General features: G+C 43.9%; 1 protein-coding gene across 3 annotated transcripts in view; it reads left to right on the forward strand.

Moving 5' to 3' along the window:
• The first annotated feature begins 816 nt into the window (after positions 1 to 816).
• Positions 817 to 19,407, forward strand: part of ETV6 (ETS variant transcription factor 6) — a 214,235-nt gene continuing 195,644 nt past the window's right edge. The window contains exon 1 of one of the 3 annotated variants that reach the window (XM_039876364.1): positions 817 to 1,118. In XM_039876364.1, coding sequence (XP_039732298.1) covers positions 1,086 to 1,118 — 33 coding nt within the window. In that variant the 5' untranslated portion in view covers positions 817 to 1,085. The remainder of the gene's footprint in view (positions 1,119 to 19,407) is intronic. The other 2 variants (XM_039876365.1, XM_039876366.1) reach the window with 2 other exon arrangements.

Here is a 19,407-nt window from a genome sequence, read left to right on the forward strand (position 1 = left end):
GCTTGCTCTCCCCACATTTCCCGGTGTGCAGGCTGTAATCCGATCTCCCATTTCCTGGTGGATTCTCTTAAAGAGGCAGCGATCGAGAAGCAGAACAAAGGCTATTGTTTTTATTTCCTTCTTCGGATTCCGCGTCCTTACCGGAATGTCCCTTCCTATAGAATTATTTTCATTGTGTCTGCGCTTAGGGAAACAAAAAAAGCAAAAAAAAAACACCTTGTTGCCTTTCAATGTATCTAAGAGACAGAGCTGGGGAAGGTGGAAGGCGTTGAATAAACCTGTTTTGTGGTTTCCTGGGCCTCGGTGTAACGTTTTTGCACCGAGTCTTCCTGGAGCAAGGCACCCGTTGGACTCAGCCCTGGAAGCCGGGTGCCGGGCCGGCGGCGGGGCGGCGGCGAGAGGCGCGAGGGCCGCGCGCGGTGGGTGGGCTGCGCCGCGCGCCTCCCAGCAGCGCGCGCGTCGCGGAAGCGCTCCCCCAGCTTCCTCCGCCCGCGCCCCCGCCGCCGCCGCCGCCCCTCCCCCCGACCGGCTTTTATTTCCCCGATGCCGGGCTGTAACCCGAGCTTTTATTTCCTGGTGGCTCCTTTAAGAGGCAGAGCTCAGTGCTGGGAATTCACGTCAGTTTCTGCACTGAAACTCTCAAGATCAATGAGCAGAGAGCTTTCTCAGTTCTGCCTTTCAGTTTCTCTCTTCCAGGAAGGAAAACATTCGAGAGAGCGAGCGAGCGAGCGAGGGAGCGAGAGCTGCGGGAGGGCGGGGGGCGGGGGCGCCGGCTGCGGGTGGGAGGAGAGAGCGGGAGGCCGGCCGGGCTGCGCCCCGGGTCGCCGCGCCGCGCCGCGACCTGCAGACCCCGCCGCCGCGCTCCGGCCCGGCTCCCACGCCCCCGCCGCCCCGCGCACCCAACTCCGCCGGCCGCCCCGCCCGCCCCGCGCGCTCGCAGACCCCCGGGGCGGCTGCCGGGAGAGATGCTGGAAGAAACTTCTTAAATGACCGCGTCCGGCTGGCCGTGGAGCGTTTCTGGGTTGGGGAGAGGAAAGGAAAGTGGAAAAAAACTGAGAACTTCCTGATCTCTCTCGCTGTGAGACATGTCTGAGACTCCTGCTCAGTGTAGCATTAAGGTAAAGATCTCCTCCTCCCTCTCCGTGGTCGAAATCCTTGAGCTGCACCGGCCAGGGCAGTGCTGCTGGGCTCTTCAGAGGGGGCCGTTGCAGTTGCTGTGGTCGCAGTAAATTATTTGGGGCGCCAGGGAAGCAGATACGGCTCGCGACGGCTGCTGTACCCTTTAGTGTAACCTTGCTACTCCCCCGCCGACCCTCCTATCGGCTCCTAGCCCCCACCCCACCCCCTTTCTTTTTGACAATGAAATGCCCGTCACAATTGGTCAGGAGGAGCCCGAGTGGTCTCTTGAACTATAAAACACCCCCGTAATTAGTGCGCTTTTTAAAAAACCTGCTCCCGACTCCTACTCCCAACATGTGACTGAAATGTAACTTTTGTTCCCGAGGGGTGGTCTGCTTAGAAAAAAAGTTCTCCAGCCCCCACTGGGGATGGAATAATATATATTTTTTAATTTTAAGTACTCCCTGGGTCTGATCAGTCAGGATTTTCCCCGCTCTCTTCTGATAGTAATTGCAAGCGCTTGTCGGAGAGACAGCTCTGGTGTCAGCTTTTCCTGGGCATTACACAGTGAACGTCTTTTTTTCTTTCTTATTTTAACCGAGGTAAATAAAGTCGCTGAATGGTTATTTTACTCCGATGCATGTGAAAGTTGGGCAATCCCAAAGTGGAAAACTCCTGTGATGCAGAGAGAGAGGGGATTATCTAAGTGACCAGGCAAAATGACCTTCCCCGTTTGACAGTGCAGAGAGGATATCTGAGAGTAGAAATCTCCCGGCTTACTGGCCATGTTTTGCAGTATCGTAAATGCAGGATGGTGGATATTTGCAAACACGGTGCTTTGCTTCCAAGTAGTTTTTTTGTGTGTAGATAGATAGGTAGGCAGGCTGGTGGTGCTGCCGTTTGTTGCCTCTCAAAAGTTGTGAAGTTTGCCTCGGAGGAAGCAGAGTGATTTGTCCATCTCCCCCAGTTATTTTTCTCATTGCTGCATTTCTCGTGCACTCTATTCATTTCACTGTTCTGTCAGTACCCAACTGGAAAAGGCTTCTGCTTCTCTGAAAGGCTGAAGCTGCTGAAGTTTGTTTGTTTTTGGTTTGGCCCATTTAGTATGTGTTCATTGAGTGGACACTGTGGAAACAATGAACAAATAACCTGTTTCTTCATCCATGGGGAATCAGAGAAACCTTCCCTGTTTGAACACTGCTTTTCCATTAGGATCTGTTTAGAAGAAACAGTATTTTATCAGATTTGCTTACTAGGTTTTCATAATTAGATTTTAGTGTTTCTTATCAGGAAAGATTTTCATGGGTTGGAAGTAGGGCTAATGTGAACTGAAAAGGTGGGTTCGGTTTCTTTGTTTTTTCCTCACAGAAATGCCCAATGGAACTGTGGAGCTTCTGTGTTCGTATGTATCTGGGGGTACCTGGGTGGTGGAAGGGGTGTCAGAGTAAAGAACTTAGGTTACTTTGATACTTCAATACTTTTCCTGTAAAATTAGACTCTTCGACAAGTTCGCGAAAATCCTTTGGTATGGATAATCTGATTTATTTGACATTTCATAACGCAAACAGGTCACTAAATAATAGGGTATTAAATCGATAAATTGTACTTAGCTTGGCAATACATCTGACATCAGGAAAACGTGGACCAAGTATGAGGCAGTAATTTTAGGGTGAAAACAACAAAACAATCCTTTCTGTGACTTTTCTTGATTACCTCTTCTAAAGTGACTGCATATCTCCACTATTCTGATGGGCTTATGTTTGTATGCCGCAGGCAGAAGTGCTACCAAGTGGCTCGTTTTATTGTATTCTAGTGGGAAGAGTGCAGCCGCCCCTTTCCATACACACACACAACACACAGAGAATCCTTCCCAAACCCAGACAAAACACTTTCTTAAATGTGACGAAAATTGCAGCTGTATTACATTTCATTTTCTCCCTTATTTCTTATCCTCTCAGTTCTTTTTAGGTGCCTCTTTTCGTGACTTTATTTCTACGTAATTAAAATAAACTTAATGGTCTTCACTAGTAATAAAAGTATCGCTTTTATTTTGGATTTTCTTTATGGAACCCGTATACAGACTATTTGCTTAGACTGTGTATCTGTTTAGGTGCACATATGTGAAATGTATTTTTCCGCAAAGTTTGTTTAATTTACAATGTTCCAATAATAAGCACTGGAGATCAAGGACTGGGATTATTCCAGGTCATCTGAAAATGTTCTGGTGATGTGTGCAGTGTTTCATTTAGTCCTTGGGATGTGGTACAGTGACTGCATAATAAAAAATGTTTGCTGGTAACCCACAAGCAAGTACTGGGATTACTTCTGGAGTCCAGTAAACAATAAACTTTTCTCTGGAGCGGAGAATGGATGTTGGAAGCTTTCAAGGATGAACTAACTAATGAATCTGATGTACTGAAGACATGTGACATGGGAGGCTCTCTGTATGTGGAGAGATTTCCCTCTCACCTCTCTACTCCTGAAACTTTCCCCTCTTGCTCTCTTCCTTACAAGCAGCTGGTCAGTAGGCAGTAAGTTCCTAAGCGGCTGGCGGTGATGGAGCAGGACTTTGCTTCTGAGCAGTGTCTGTCCTAATAGAAAAGAGTAGTGTATGGTTTAGTGGAATTTCCAGGGTGAAAGTTTCTGAGTCAGTTAATCAGTGACACCTTTGCATGTGTCGCTTTTGTGGTGGTAGTCGCCACTGGATTCCTGATATTAGTTTTTAAATTTCTTTTGTGCTTTATAAGCACGTTCCCATCATCTAGGTTATCAGACATGCGTTCTACATGTAGAAGACAGGCTGACTGGATCAGAGTCACCCGAACTATCAATGAGCCCACCGTTTCTCAGCACTGGGCTGCTACTTGTGTAGTGGCACTCTTCTCGTTAGAGTTTAAATACTTACATTCCTGACCAATTTGGGTTGTTTAAATATAAGGATGACTAACTTTATAAAAAGTCCAGTGACATTTTTTTCCCAGAGGATTGAGTGGCTGGCTGACTGTGCTCGTCACTGGAGGAAGGAAGAGGCTTTCTTTTCCATCATCAGCCTTCACCTTCAAGTCACCTGTTCAGTTTTCAGTTCAGCCAAGTTGCAGCGGAAAGTGGTTATGGCCCAGCAGACACAGCCCTCTGTGAGGCTTGGCACAGCACTTTGGTCGGGAGAGCTATCCAGAGAACAAAACCTAGTCGTATAACTTTCTTGGTGCCCCTTTTCCTGCCGTCTGTACTGGTTGGCATTTTTAGCAAAATAAAAGCTCTTTATTTTGCTGCTAACTGGGAGACCCTCTGGGTCTCCCCTATTGGACTCTGAGCTCCTTGGGTTTAGCAGTGATTAACTTTGTGTCCTAGTACCTAGCTTTGCACCCAGCACAGAAATGTTTCTCAGTAATGTTTGCGGATTCGAAGTGAGACATGGGACGAGGTCGGTGCCCTTTCTTCTTTCTGTCCCTGTGCACTTCAGGGTGACTTAACACCTTCATACACTAGTTTGTACAAAGTAACTAGGGCTGCATTGCTGTCTCAGGGGCCCTGCAGCATTCCCTGGATGTCTGTCCAAAAATTGTCACCAGTAGAGTTTTGACATAATAATGTTTTATTATTTTTGTAAAACTGCTCTTATGTCTAGCCAAACCCTCCATCCCTGCCCCCCCAAAAAAAAAAAAAAAAAAAGGAATTGAGTCAAAGATGAAGCAAAGATGAAGCAAAGAGGAGTCACTTTACGACATTCAGATTAAGAGGCTTCTAATTTTCTCTAGTTTCTTCATCAATCAAATCAGGGAACTTTTTGACTTTCGGAGCTGAAAGACCTTAGAGATCACCTGGCCGACCTGTTTTTATAGAGAGGAGATCCAGAGAGCTGACTGGTTTGCTTCAGCAGATTGGTGACCGAGCCAGGTTTAGAGCAACATAGGCCTTCTGATTCTCAGGCCACTGCCCCGCATTTGCAGGGTTCACGGGCAGCCCTATAAAAGGCTAAGGAAATTCGATACAATAGGCCACGCTCTCTCTGGCACTTCCTAGCTTGGTCCATTTTAATCACAAGCCAGCTGGTATGAGGGCATGGAGGTATGTGCCAAAGAAGATGGTGTGTGCGGGCGGGGAGGGATATTGGGCTGAGAGGGTATATTGTTAGATGCGAGAAGAGGAAGTAGTAGGAGTAGGGGATGAAGGAAGAAGGGCTTGATGGACTTGTATTTGTACCGCTATTTGCAGCATTAATTTTTTTTATTATGGTACAAAACCCATAACATTAAATTTACCATCTTAACCATTTTTAATTGTACAGTTCGGTATTAAGTGTATTCACACCGTTGTGCAACAGATCTCTAGAACATCTTGCAACACTGAAACTCTGTACATACTAAATACTAATTTCTCGTATCCCCTCCTCCCAGCCCTTGGTAACTACCTTTTCTGTTTTTATGGTTTTGACTACTTATAGTACTTCATATAAGTGGAGTCATAATTAGTTTTGTTTTACTTAGCATGATGTCCTTGAGGTTCATCCCTGTTATAGTATACAGCAGGGTTTCCTGCCTTTTTTTCGTGGCTGCATAATATTCCATTTTATGTACATGTCACATTTTCTTTATCCATTTATCTGTTGATGGACATTTGAGTTACTTCCATCTCATGGCTGTTGTGAATGAAGCTGCAGTGAACATGGTTGGGAAAATATCTCTTTGAGATCCTACTTTGAGTTCTTTGCATGTATACTCAAAGATTGGATGGGTGGGATGCAACAATACATTTTTATAGTGTATGAGGGCCTGGTACTTCTGCTTTGAGCTGAGGGCCCTGGAGCTGTTAATATGGCCTTTTCTGAGAAATTCTTGAGTGAGCCATAGGCTCTTTTTTTCCAAGGGAAGACAAACTTATGCCTTAATTTATGTACAGTAAGCTCCCGGTTTCAAACAGTATCAGCTAAAAGAGAAGTAACTTATATCCTTAGCATAGGCAAGTCAGGGGCAAAAAAGTACCCCCAATTTGGGTGCCAGGGGAAGGTAGAACTAATCCAAATTCTGTACATCTGAGCTGAGCTGCATTTACTCACCTCGAGGAAGGTCGGGGGGCAGGGGGCAGGGGCAGGGTTGTTGGAACTAACTTGAAGAGCAGTTGCTTTTTATTACTGATTTTCAAAAGTTGCCCTTTGGTGTGGATCTCCCGGTGTTGAATGAAACCCCCTAAGATGTGGGGTATACAAATGACATATCTTTTTCTGTGAATGCTACTTTAGAAAAAGCACTGGAGTTTGTTTCCTGGCAGAGTCCCTCACTGCTGTATTTGTTGTTAGATGTGTGTAAGAAACCAATCTCTCTGTGTGTTTGTTGAATAGAATGAGTATGAGAGTACTTAGGGTTCCCACGCCAAAAGAGGCCCAGCTTAAAGGCTGTTTATTGCCAAACCTAGTATTTGAGGAGAGAAAGACCAGACTAAATTAACGAGAAATTAGAATTATTTCCTATTACCACACAAACACAGTTTTATTGATTTATGAACATACAGGAACCAGACTATTAAAATGTTGCTTACTAGGGTATCTCAGGGTGAGCCTCAGTGAACAGGCAAAAACGTCTGAGGCCACATCATCTGTTGGTTAGAAACAGATGCTACTATGTGTTTGAAACTGTTTCTTCAGTGTTGAATTATTACACAGTGTCGAAATATATTATTTGCTCTGTTCATTTGCTTGATAACTCTTTCCTCTTAGATTGTGGAAATAGACAGTTCAGCCTGGTCTTTGTCTGAATGATCTGGAATTTTCAAAATATGGGCTGGCAATGAGGGGCTAACTAAGGAAGACATGAGCTGGTGTTTGTTAGGTGTGGACTCCCGCATGAGCATAACTGCTCACTCAGTCCTGTGGACCATGCTTATTGAAGACTGTGGAACACCCGTGCGTTTTTGGAGCTTTATAAAATCTGTGTAATTAAAGGTGTTTGTGTGCTGTTTTAGTGGTCATTGCTTCTACATTTCCTCCTCTTCCCCCTCCTTCATCATCATTATCACTATCATTATTGAATACTACTGCTTGCTGGTCCTTGAGCTAAGTGTTTTATTACATTATCTCATTTACTCTTCACAACTCTCTCAGGGATGCAGTTTTTCTCCCCATTTTACAAATGAGGAACCTGAAGCCCAGAGTGGTTGAGCAATGTATTGGCCTCAGATCTCACAGGCTGTATGTACATGGCAAAGTTAAGGCCAGAATCTACATTGGAAGACTAGAATTCCAAGTACAGCCATCTTTATTAAGAAAATTAGGAAACTAAGAGTGATGTGGCAATGGTGGAGCTTTGCATAAGCCAAGATGAGAGGCAGGAATAGAGTGGGTGGAGATGTTTATTGAGGTCCTGACTTTCCATCTCTTCCCAGTCTCTTCTCAAGGTGGGTCGTTCTAGCCACTGCTCTCATCACGGGGATAACCAGATGGTCACACCACACCACCCACCTTGAAAGGAATGTCCAGATCTTCCGTTTTTATACCAATCCCTGATGTTCTCTAGTAATATTTTGTCTTTTGATAGGTTTCATTTGGAGCCCTTCATGTTTTTCTTTTCTCTCTCTGCCTTTCTCTTTCCCTCAGGGCCTAATTCCTCCTTCATTAAGTGGGTGACAGGCTGAGGCTGTGTCCTCTCTTCCTGCCCAAACATGGGCTAGACACTTTACCTGTATTACTCCTTGGTCAAATCTCTTCTCTTTCTGCAACTTCTTTTTCCTTCAAAACTTTGAAAACAATCCACACACGTAATTTTTTTTTTTTAAACTATCTTTCATATACATCTTTAAAACTGTGATTTCTAGGGATCTATTTGAAGTCTTTTCAGGTGTTCTCTGATTGTTCTCCACCACCAAAGGAATAATTTTTTTTTTCTTTTCTCCTGATAACCCGACCATTCTGGCCTTCTTCTAATTTACTTGAAGACAGATTTTTGGCTTTTACTTGATACATTTCTAGATTTGAATAGCTTTAATGAAGCACATTTTCAGAGCAGATAGAGAAAAGGGAGCAGAGAGAGATGTGTTGTGGAGGTAATAAGAATAGAATAAGAAAGCATAACCCAAAATTTTCATGGAACGGATGAGGAAACCGAGTCCCATGGCATTTAAATAATATACCTGAGATCACATTGTTTTTGTGGCTGAGCCAGAGTCAGAATCAGGCATTCTGTCCTATGGCCATGTCCCTTTAACAGTGTGGCAGAGGGAAACTGATAAAAAGCAGACAATTCAGAATACATAGCTTCATCGCAAGGACATGTATAGAAAGTTAAACCCCTTTTGTATGGCACTACACAATGACCGATGATATTAATGATCATAATTATGACTTCCAAGTTAAAGACAGACTTTAAATTATGAGATTTAGGAAGTAAGGAAATAATGTAATGCGTTTGGGAAAGTTATCCAACAAAAATGGTTGGCATAAAAATAATGTTAAGTTTCAAAAGAGTACACTTGAGTTATCTGGACGAATGACCTATGAAAAATACTTTACTCCCCAGTGAAGACAGGAAAGAGTTATCCAGTAAATCTGAAATCTGTATGCTCACCAGACCTTGTGTTCTCCTCGGGGGTATTTTCCCTTTGTATGTGGGAGTCAGACATACGGAAAACGATCTCATTTCCTGAATGACCTGAAAAGGACGCCTTGCCCTGCTGGCATGAGCACTGTGGGTTAATGTGCTCAATGATGTAAGTGTCACCACAGTGTAGTTCCAACCATGTCTACTTCAAATTTTGATTTGTATTTTATTTCGTCTGTTGTTCTTCTTTGGTTCTTACCTGTAAAGTCTATTTCCCTTAAGGGGATTATAAAATGTTTAGAAAAGCGGTCTAGTCATTGCCAGGCTGTGGAGTGCTTCTAGGGGAAGAACACGGACACACCGGAGTAGACAGAACTGAGTGTGAATCCTGTTCTTGAACCTGAACTTGTTCATCTTTATCTTGAACCTGTTAACTCATCTGAAGTGTAATAAAAATATCTATGTCTTAGGGTTGTGGGACATGTAAATTGTGTACTGTAGTGCCTTAAACTGTTTTTAAAAAGTTTTCTTTGTTATAATTCTACACATCATAAGGATCTGGAAAGGGCTAGAGATTTTCTAGTCCTTTGCTTACATTATATAGTTGAGAATACAGAGGCCAGAGATGTCAATCAATGATCTTGCTCAAGTTCACATGGCTGGTTCATGGCCCTGCTCGAACTAAAATCTAGGCCTCCCAAGTTGGCTGACTTCCAGCAGTGTGCTTGTCACTATCCCACTGAGTTTCTCATAGGGCTGGGGTCATTCAGTCAGTGCTCAGAAAAGCTCTTATTCTCACTTTAATTGAATTCTAGCCTCAACAACAGGAGAGATGAGCCAACTGCAATTACAGGATAATAACAAATGCCTTTTGCATCTTACAGTAAAGTTTTGAGGGAATGGCTAGCATGGTTCTGAATAAACTTCCAGAGATGAAAGAAAAGGAAAAATCCTAAGCCTGGAAGTACTGTACAGTGGCTCTAACTAGCATTATTACTCAGCACTCAAGTATTCAAACCTATTCAGGGATCCGCTTGTTCGTACAGTTGCTTATTATTTTCGACTGGGGTGAGCCTTGAAAGAGAGCATCAATTCTTTAGTTTGCTTTTTGTTTAACAGGCAGTTCCATGTCTGTCTGACCACAGAACAGACACTGTTTGCTCTGAGGTGGTGAATTTCCAGTTTCAAGAGCAGGGAATAGGTGGCTCTTAGTGGAAGTTTATACAGAAGAGTTGGAAAAAGCCAAATTTGTTACTTTGGGGCGTGAGGGAGCCTTCATTTTTAGTAGATGTTAAGGGACTGAATTATCTGTTTTCAGCAGCTGTGTTCTCTTTTTGAGGAATAGTGGAGAGGATGTTAGCTGCCTCTTCTGCCGACCCCACGAAGCAGGTGTGGACACGAAGAAAGAGCTTGTCGGGTTTGGAGAGACACCGTTCTGCGCTCCTCTGGGAAAATACAAGTGAAAGTTTGCGATTTTATCCTCATCCACCCTGTACCCTCTCCAGTGGGTTACAACAGGCCATGTAACTGTATCTTTCTTACGACTTATCTATAGAATGAAATCAGTAATCCTGCTTCATTCACATCTCCTATATGTGAGGAAGCAGAAACCAAAGCTGAGATGCTGACTCTAAAGCGTTTCCTGGAAGAAATGAGCTACAGATAGAAATCAGCCTTGTAATTAAAAAAAATCCAGCCCCAAAGAACAGCCTGTTTGTCTCTGAAGTTGCCCATTTCCCTAACACTGCCCCTCATTCCCTAGTGGAAGTGTGGGTCGAGGTGTGGCAGTGTGCCCCACTGCTGAGAGATGAGAAAGAGAGAGGGAGGGCTCAGGTGGCCCCCTTGTTGCGGGTATGGTCAGGAATAGTGCTGGGGTCTGTAACAAAGGCCCTAGGTCAAGACACAATTAGAATTAGTACTTTTCCATCATGTTCCAGTGATGATACTCAGATAAACAGATCTGCTCTGGAGTGGGCAAGAGGAAATGTAATAGAGACTTTATAAAAAAGAGAGTGAGAGTTGACGAAGCTCTTTTCTGCCTTCAGGAGCTCAGACAAGGGAAGGAAATTTCTCTCCACAATGAATAATTTCTCATTATTCATTGTTGCTTCTAGGCAATGCATTGTCTTTCCCAGACTCTTCTTGACCATTCAGTCACACTCCTGCCAGAGCAAACCAACACAGCCAGGTGGCCCAGCCTGGGTATTTTTGTGTCTAGATTCGTGATCACAGGCCAGGCACCTAAAGGAGCAGAAGTGAGTTCCCTTTTCTTTGGGCCTCTTTGTGTGCTCCTGCCCAACTTCCTGCCACAGAGTTGGCACACCTGATTTTGGGAAATGGAAAATTTTAAGGATTGGACCCCTAGTGTGTTTTGTAGCTGCTATGTCCTCCTTTTGACTTGAGAGCCGGGAGATTTAAAAACTCTGTGTCATGGGTTCAGTTGATCGGTGCTATACAGTGCTGATACCTGGGACTCTCCTGACACATGTGGCTTGATAGTAACAGCGGTGATGGGTGGGGACAGCAAGTCAGGAGTCACTCTCACTTTGCACCTTCGATCTGATCTGTATTCAAAGTGAGAGAAGCTAGACGAAAGAGCTGTCATTTTGGGGATGAGGTCTGGATGACGTAGATTCCCCAAGCTGGGTAAGTGTCCTCTTCTCTTCAATATGGAGACCTGAGTGACCCGATTTGGCTGACTAGGTCTCAGATCTCCTGGAAAGCTGCCAGCTTTTTACTTGACTTTGTGCCACTGAGTTCTCTTAGTCTGCTGATTCGAATACTTTAGGGTGAAAATAGAGACCCTACCAGGTGGAAAGGTAAGAGTCTTGACCCTCAGAGAACCAGACAAACAAAGGCTCACTTTGGAATTTGGCATTCTGCTTTTTTTTTTTTGCTTTTTTTCATCTGTGAGGCTCTGTGCTTTTGGCAGGGCTGTGAGTTAGGTGGTTGAGGGTGCACTGCTCTGCAAGCAGAAGTCAGCTTTAGGTCAGACACAGCTTTTGAACACGATGGAATCCAGGGGGAATGTTGGCGAGCACAGGAAGGCTGGAGTGATGATCCTCTAATCGTTTTCAGCATGCCGTAAAGGTATCTAACTTTCACGCAGACGGACAGCGAGATGGGCAGAGGGACCTAGGTGTTTGGTTACATCTCAAGTAGGGCACCTACTAGTGTACTCATCTTCCATGCTCCCACCCTTCCTGGCACCTTGGCTTTCCTAAGCTACCTGCAATAGAAAATGAACAAGGAGACAATGACATCAATGGCAGGATATTTATTTATTATTTTCTGGGTTCAAGGCAGTGTGCTGTGCTTGGAGATACATGAGATAAGGCCTCAGAGAGAAAAGAACCTTAAAAATGCAAGAAGGCAAAAGGAAGAGAGCTATACAGACCTCAGTGAAAGGCCTTGTTATTCAAGCAGAGAGAGAAGAGATGCACTCACGGGCACAGTCGCTGTTCTTGTCAGCTGGTTCTTCTGAGAATGTCTTACACTTTGGTAAAATGGCCAAATGGAACTCCTCTACGGTAGGGGTAAGGCCTGGATGTGCTTTTGTGGTTAGCCATCGAGTTGAGCAGTCTGATTTAAGGGAAAGATGGTTCTGTGTACATTTCCATTTCAGCTATGGTATTAAAAGGCTTACCATGGAGGGGGTGTGGGTTTACGAGAGTATAGTCCTCTTGCCTCTCAGTTCATTTATATCTAGGTTATAGGTGAAACTGAGTTCACAACACATCCTGTTTCTTATTCGGGGACATTTTAGGAAGACCTGCAGAACCTAGGGCAAATCCAGCTACTCTGCCCTGATGCACATGTCGCTGGACTGCCAGGCTAAAATGCCAAAGGAATTGTTAGAAAGAATTTACTTCACAGCTCTGGCCCCCAAATTGGTGTTGGTGGTTCTTCCTGGGGTCTTGTGTTCTTAGGGTTCTTTTTTCTTAATCTGTCTAGGGCTCCAAGTGGGGCATGCATTGACAAGATTATGCACCTTTTATGGGGCGGGGAGTTCCTGGCTGCACACACCCCCCAGGCAGGGCGAGGCAAGTGTTCGTCCAGCTGGCTGCATGTTGAGCAGTTGACTACGCTTAGCACTTCAGAGGTTTCTAGTATAAGATTTGCCAGAAAAGCGGTTTCTCTGCTGGTCCTAGTATCCTCAGGGCATAAATGTTAGGCTTTGGGGGAAAATTCAGTTTCAGATTTATTCTTTGTTTGCATTTGTGTGCACTAATGTCCTTGTAAGTGAAATTCATTAAAAGATTGCTCCACACTCCGAAGCCTAGGAAGGAGCTTCTGTGGGTCAGGGAAAGGTTCCTAGGTAAAGTTATTTGAAGGCTCAAGTTTAAGAATCAACACTGGAGGTTAGAAATACCATGTTTTGCAGAGAACAGTGAGAAGGTAGCTGACACCATGCCTTTATGTGTTATTTTTAGTTCTAGTCAGGACTATGATATGTCTTATGCTTTCTTGGGCATCATTCTAGCTTTTATTCCAGGGGTTTGTTCTTGTTACTGTTTGCATATACGCCCATATATGGCACGCTCACAGGATCATAAGTCACAGAAATTATGGTATAATCTGACTTCTAGCTTACAGAATTAAAGATTGTATAAAACCCAGCTTTGTGTCAAAGAAACCCTACATAGAGATGTAAAATATACCTCCTTGGAGGGTAGGCTTTCTGATGGGCTATAAACGGATTGTTAAATCGCAATGCGTGGGACCATTAACAATCTGTTTCTAAGAGCATCTCCCTGGTCTGGTCTGGGAAGGTAAAGTGGACACATTGCAGCTACAAAATCGTTTGCCTGTGGCATTTATATGTTAGTAGAGTGTGTGTGTATATCTTCAGTGGCAAATGAACTGAAAGGATAATTTTAAATGTTGCTTATTTGCTCCTATGGTAGTAACCCTATTCTACATTGGGCTATATTCTGGTTTGTTTTTTAAGCTGACTTAAACGAAGAGGTATTTGGTCAGCCACAGGGCATGAATCAACGAACCTTCAAAAAGTTTCAGTATACTCATGATAGTACCCTAAGTATATATTAGATGCTTTAAGGATCTAGAATACATGGATGAATAGGTAATCACCTCCCCATAAGCAAACCAGCATTCCCAAGTTCAGCAAACCAGGGTTCCTATTATGTGTCTAATCTTTCTCGAACTTCTTTTCACATTCAGGTGACATAGCTGAAAATTGGTCCATACCAGTTTCTGCTGCTATTGGATTCTGATGAGAACTCTTTCTTGTAACTAGGATGCCATGCTTCTACTGTGTTCACAGCTGCTGTGTTAGAAAACCGGTGTCTCTTATAATCTTCTGACTGGATCAGTTTGCTAGCCTGGTAGAACCTTATTATTATTGTTTTTATTTATTTATTTTGTTCTGCATAGGTCAGATACTGCCAAGAGGTGTTGATGAGCAGGATTAATGTGAGAAGATGGCAGTGCTTTTTTTTTTTTGGAGGTTTCTGTTAAAGTAATCTAAGAGTCTTATACCATAAGGATAGAGCTAAATAAAACACTTTAGGATACAAATCACAGGGGAGAAAGCCAAAAGAAGGGGAGTAAATGAATAGTTCTGCCAATTACCTCTCTGTCATTCTTCAAAGGCCAACTTAAAGCTAGTGCTGCCTTCAAAGCCATCCAGATCTAAAGAGAATGAGTGATGACCTTCTGTGGTCCACGGCGCACTAACAGACTTATCCACCACTGCTTCTTTAGGACAGTGGTCCCCAATCTTTTTTTTTTTTTCCACAGCAGAAAAGAAAAGCTTTATTAGAAGGGAAAGTACACTTCTAGACGTGGAAGCGGGCCTGAGCAAGAGAAGCGTGACTCAAGAGGCCCAGTGGTCCCCAATCTTTTTGGCACCAGGGACCAGTGCTCCTATGGGAATCTAATGCCTGATGATCTGAGGTGGAGCTGAGGCGGTGATGCTAGCGCTGAGGAATGGCTGCAAATACAGATGAAGCTTCGCTCGCTTGTTCTCTTGCTCACCCACCACTTATCTCTTGCTGTGTGGCCTGGTTCCTAACAGGCCCCTAACCAGTACTGGTCTGTGGCCCAGGGACTGGGGACCCCTGCTTTAGCTCCTGGATGGTAAGCTTCAGGAGGGCAGATATACTGTCTCCTTGGACCCGCAAGGCATCCGGTGCAGTGCTCTATACCCCATAGCTCTCACACTGCTCTTTCCTCTCCATCCTGACTAGTGCTGTCTTCGTTCTGGGCCCAGACTCTTCAGTTGTCTTCCATCTGATCTTCCTACCTCCACTCATGCACCTTCCAGTCCAACCCAGAATGATTCTTTGCAAATAAAAACTTGTCACACCAGTTTCTTTCTGAAGTTCAGGGTGAAACCCAGCTCTTTATCATGGTATGCAAGGCCCTGTACAGTCTGCCTTTCTAGAATCATCTCCATGTTATGTTCCAACCAATAACCTGCTCTTCTCACAAACCAAATAGTGAACTTTTATGCCTGGAATCTTCCCTTGATCCCTTTTCTGCTTGGTATCCAACTTGCCATCTGTAACCCATTTTGTAAGCTTTCCTTGTTACTGATAGGCACAGCCTCCTACAACTCAGTGAAGATACCTAGTAATTGGCAGAGATCTTGTCGTAGTTTGTTTATCATCCTTTGACTAGAGTAAAAACCAACCGAGAGCAGGAGTCTGATGGATTCATTTTTATATTTCCAGTGTCCAGCACAGTGCCTGGTACAGAGAAGATTCAATCTATGTTAATTGAACAGAATTTTTTAAATTATCAAGTATTTATTAAATTTCTATTATGGGCTCAGTGGATGCTCTGCTCTACGATACATAGCAGAAGTGTAAGACAAAGGCCTCACAAAGTGGAAACCCCATGCAAATATCCCTTGAAGGCAGAGGAAGGAAGAAAGGTAGAGACTTCGCTTTTGTCTCAGTGTCAGGACTGCATGTCAGGGCTAAACACACTGCCACCCCCAAAACCTGAGGTGCTCCCGTGAGACTTAAGCACTGAGTAGACGTGTACACACTGCACCCATTCATTCCCTCTTGATTGCCCACTCTCCAGAGAGGAACCTAGATAGCTGCAGAAAAGGCTGAGAACCTTTAGGCCCAATGTATAAGAGGAAGCATGGACAGCCCAAAATGAATGAACTTCCATCACTTATCCATCCTCTTTTCTTGGCTTGGCTCAAGATGCCTCCTGGGTGAAGGAGAGAGAGGTTATGGATGTTTGTTGCAGCTATGTGCAGTCTTAACATTGTTAGCTGTGATACTCCGGGAACCAGGGGCTCGTCACCACTGTATGGGGCTGCCAGTTGTTCCCCGACCTCATTCCTCTGCTAGCTGACTGGTAGAGATAACCTGCAGGAGCTGCTTTCTGAGCCCTCCGTGACGTCTGCGATGGCCTTTCCAAGTCTGTGATTGCCTTTCACGTGAGTCAACTCTTTTCAGCCTTCTCCTCCAAATCCCATGCTCTCATCTACGCTTATCTGACATAATGATCTCTTTGGACCTCTTATTTCACTCCCAGTGCCTTGCCCTGGAGGACCAAACCAGCAAGAATGACCAAGTGTACCACAGGGCTAGAAACACAGCTCACAGTCACATCTTATGGATGCTATGACAACCTCAACATTTCTGATTACAGCAGACAACTCACTGCTATTTGCTCAAAGAGGAGACTAATGGGAGAGTGTATTGGGGTTATGAACAATCTGACAAGTGTGAAATGGACTAATTGGGAGAAGTCAAGTATTTTCAGATAGAAGCAGATCTACCTGGACACAAGCTCAAATGGCTCATTTTCTCCTCACTCTTGTCACTTCTGACACAGAGCGAGGATTTGGGGCACCAAGATATTGTGAAAAGTTTCAACTTCCTGAACCCAACCAGACCCAATAAAGGTTCTTTTACAGTTCTCCCAAAACTGTCACCTGCCAGGTTTTCCTGACCCACTCTGCCACTACCTGCCAGCCCTCCTGGCCTTGCTCTTATCTTGGCTGCAGATGGGTCATCTCCACACCACTTTACTCTAGGCCTTTCTGTCTTCTCAGGGGGCCCAAAGTTGTCTTTGCCCAACAAGGGGTGTAGCAGGCGCGAGTTATTACAGGAATGCTAATCCAGGCCCTTTAGGAGAACAGCAAAGCATAGCTCCATGTGTTCCCAGTGAAAATACAGATTTATGAAGCTGCTAAGGTGAGAGTGGCTGCTAAGGGTGTGCCCTCTTGTGAACATTCAGCTCACACACCTCATCCTTGGTCAATATGCTGCTGTCGAGTTTCCTCCCTCTATTGCCATCCTTGCCCAACAACTTCACTGCCAAGACTGTTGGTGTAGAGGCCATTTCCTTCTCCATCCACTTCTTTTTCCATCCAGCCTTACCAGATCCAATGGTAAACCGACTCAGGGAACAGGGAACCTAGGGCTTAGCGCTAGTACGAGCTAGGGTTTCTGATAATTAGTATATCGCAATCTGATCTTGGGACTGTCCCCCATTTAGTTCTGTGAAGAACTGTGGTCCTAGTTCTAGCAGCCTGTTTAAGAAAGAGCAAAATTTTGTGCCGCTAAGACTCTATTAGGGCTATCAGTCATTGTTTTCACTTGAAGTTGCTTAAAAATTGGCCTGCTTAGGGGAAAATTTCTTAATGAACTGCTGAAATGTAAATAAGAGTGGAAAACAAGTGCCCTGCAGTTGCGTGGGAGGCCCCACCCCCAGCAGAAGTTACCATATTTTCTAAACTCTAAATTATGATGTGTGATCTGATAAAGGACTTCTCACTGTTCTTTACTTATGTGAAAAGCCTCACAAAGGGGCATGCTGTTATATTTTAACAAATTACTCTTATCGAAAATAAAATTACGTGAGATTAGGGTTATTGAGGAATGGCCTTACTTCCAGTCTTCCAGTGTGGCAAAGGTGACCAAAGACACCACACCATGGGTCTTTTCTGAACTTCCTCCATTTTTTACAACCTCAGGCTGGTTTTGAGAAGGACTCTTTAGCGTGTTTGTCTTTTTTCTGGATAAAAGTAGCAAGGACAGCCTTGCAAAAAGAAAAGCAAAGCCTTGTGCTTCAGGGCAGAATCTGATCACAAGCTGAGATGGGGAAGAAATTTTCCCCCTCAGGTGTCAGATTGCACAACCGCCCAGCCAGGTGTGCTACCTCTGTTAAGCACAGGCACATAAGCACACGCTTCTTTTCTGGCTATCCTCAGAGCAGGATGTTGGACCTCCTGGGCCAGCAACCTAATCCCTTTGGCAAGTCCTGCTCTCTAAGATGGAAGGCAGCTGCCCCATGTGCTCCTGCACTTGGCTTTCCTCCAGCTGTGCTGTACTGGACTCCCGTCCATGTCTTCAGACCCCTACAACTCTTTGCATCTCTCATTCTGTAGGAGATGTGAAATAAGGTCTCAGTAGATACACACTCACACACGCATGTGCACACATCTTTAAACAGTTTTCTGTAAAGTCACTTCTCCTTTTCCTGGGCTTCATCACTGCATCAAACCCATATGCATTTCCAGGACGTCAAAATACTGTTCACAGCTAATAATCGAACGCTTTAGCAGAAGACTCGCAATTGCGGATCTCAAGCTTGTGTTGTAACTGACTTCGAAGTCTGATCTATAAGAGGTTGGGGGTTGGTGCAGAGGGGATTTTCTTTCTTTTTTCTTCAGGTCCTGTCTGTGCCACCTCTTGTGCAATTGGCTTATTCCCAGCAATTCCCAGGCTGAGCTCCTGCTTTTCTTCCTTTGCATTTCTATCTCCTGCAGTGCAGAACTTCCTTCTGTCTCTATTATTAGCCTCCTTAGCTTCACCATTCACTTCCTCACCTTTCCCTGGCTCCCTCCTCATCTTCCTCCAGTCTTTCTTTCCCTTTCACCTCTGTCAACTTATTTGAGGAAGCTTCTTTCTTTATTAAAATAAAATAAATTTGTTTCTCCCCCATTTCATCATGCATTTATTCATAGTGCCCAAATAGAAACCATCACTCTCTAACATACAATGTCTGGCTTGTGAACCTTTAAAACAGGACAGGCTGAAGTTAGTTCTCCAAGAATACACTTGCTCGCTTTGGGCTCTGATACCCCGGCCACTACTCACCTTCACATCTATCTCTTGCCCTTCTCTCTGCTTTTGGGTGGTTCTATCCCAATCACGTTTCCTCCCCAAATTACTGTTTTAGTACTTAATGTTTCACTTCGGTTTGTTCATTTTGTAGTTTATTGCCTTCTTTTAACTTTTAAAGTTTTTCTTGTTCTTTGGGGTACACTGATATTACCGCTAATTAGAGATTATGCCAGGTTTCATTACTTAAATTTTCTAAGTGGACATAATTGGTACTCATTATCAAGTATGCCTGTCGGAAATAGGGGAAGAAAAGTAAAGTTTTGGCAGCTTTTGATATGATGATAATTCCAAATTTATAATTGAGATATTGTTCATATGATTCTTATATAGTAAAAGCTTAAAGGTTATTCTTTTCCTTGTAATATACATAGGTCTCGTTCAGTTTGGGTGAGAAATTTAGTGTAAATGTACAACTTTTTAAAATAGTGGCCTTGGAAATAATTATAATTATTGCTTTAATTTCAACAACCAGTAATTTCTGTATGTTAAGAGTGTTAATGTTTATGCTACATTATTGTACAGTATTAGAGTATTGGGAATTATAATTTTCTCATTTTATAGCAGAATTTATAATGTGTGCTGTGCTGTATTTAAGTAGTTAAACTGCATTTCTTTAAATAGGCTTTCCTATTCAGACT

Source organism: Pteropus medius, unplaced genomic scaffold (genome assembly GCF_902729225.1).
Source record: "Pteropus medius unplaced genomic scaffold, Ma_sr-lr_union100, whole genome shotgun sequence".
Classification (NCBI taxonomy): Eukaryota; Metazoa; Chordata; class Mammalia; order Chiroptera; family Pteropodidae; genus Pteropus; species Pteropus medius.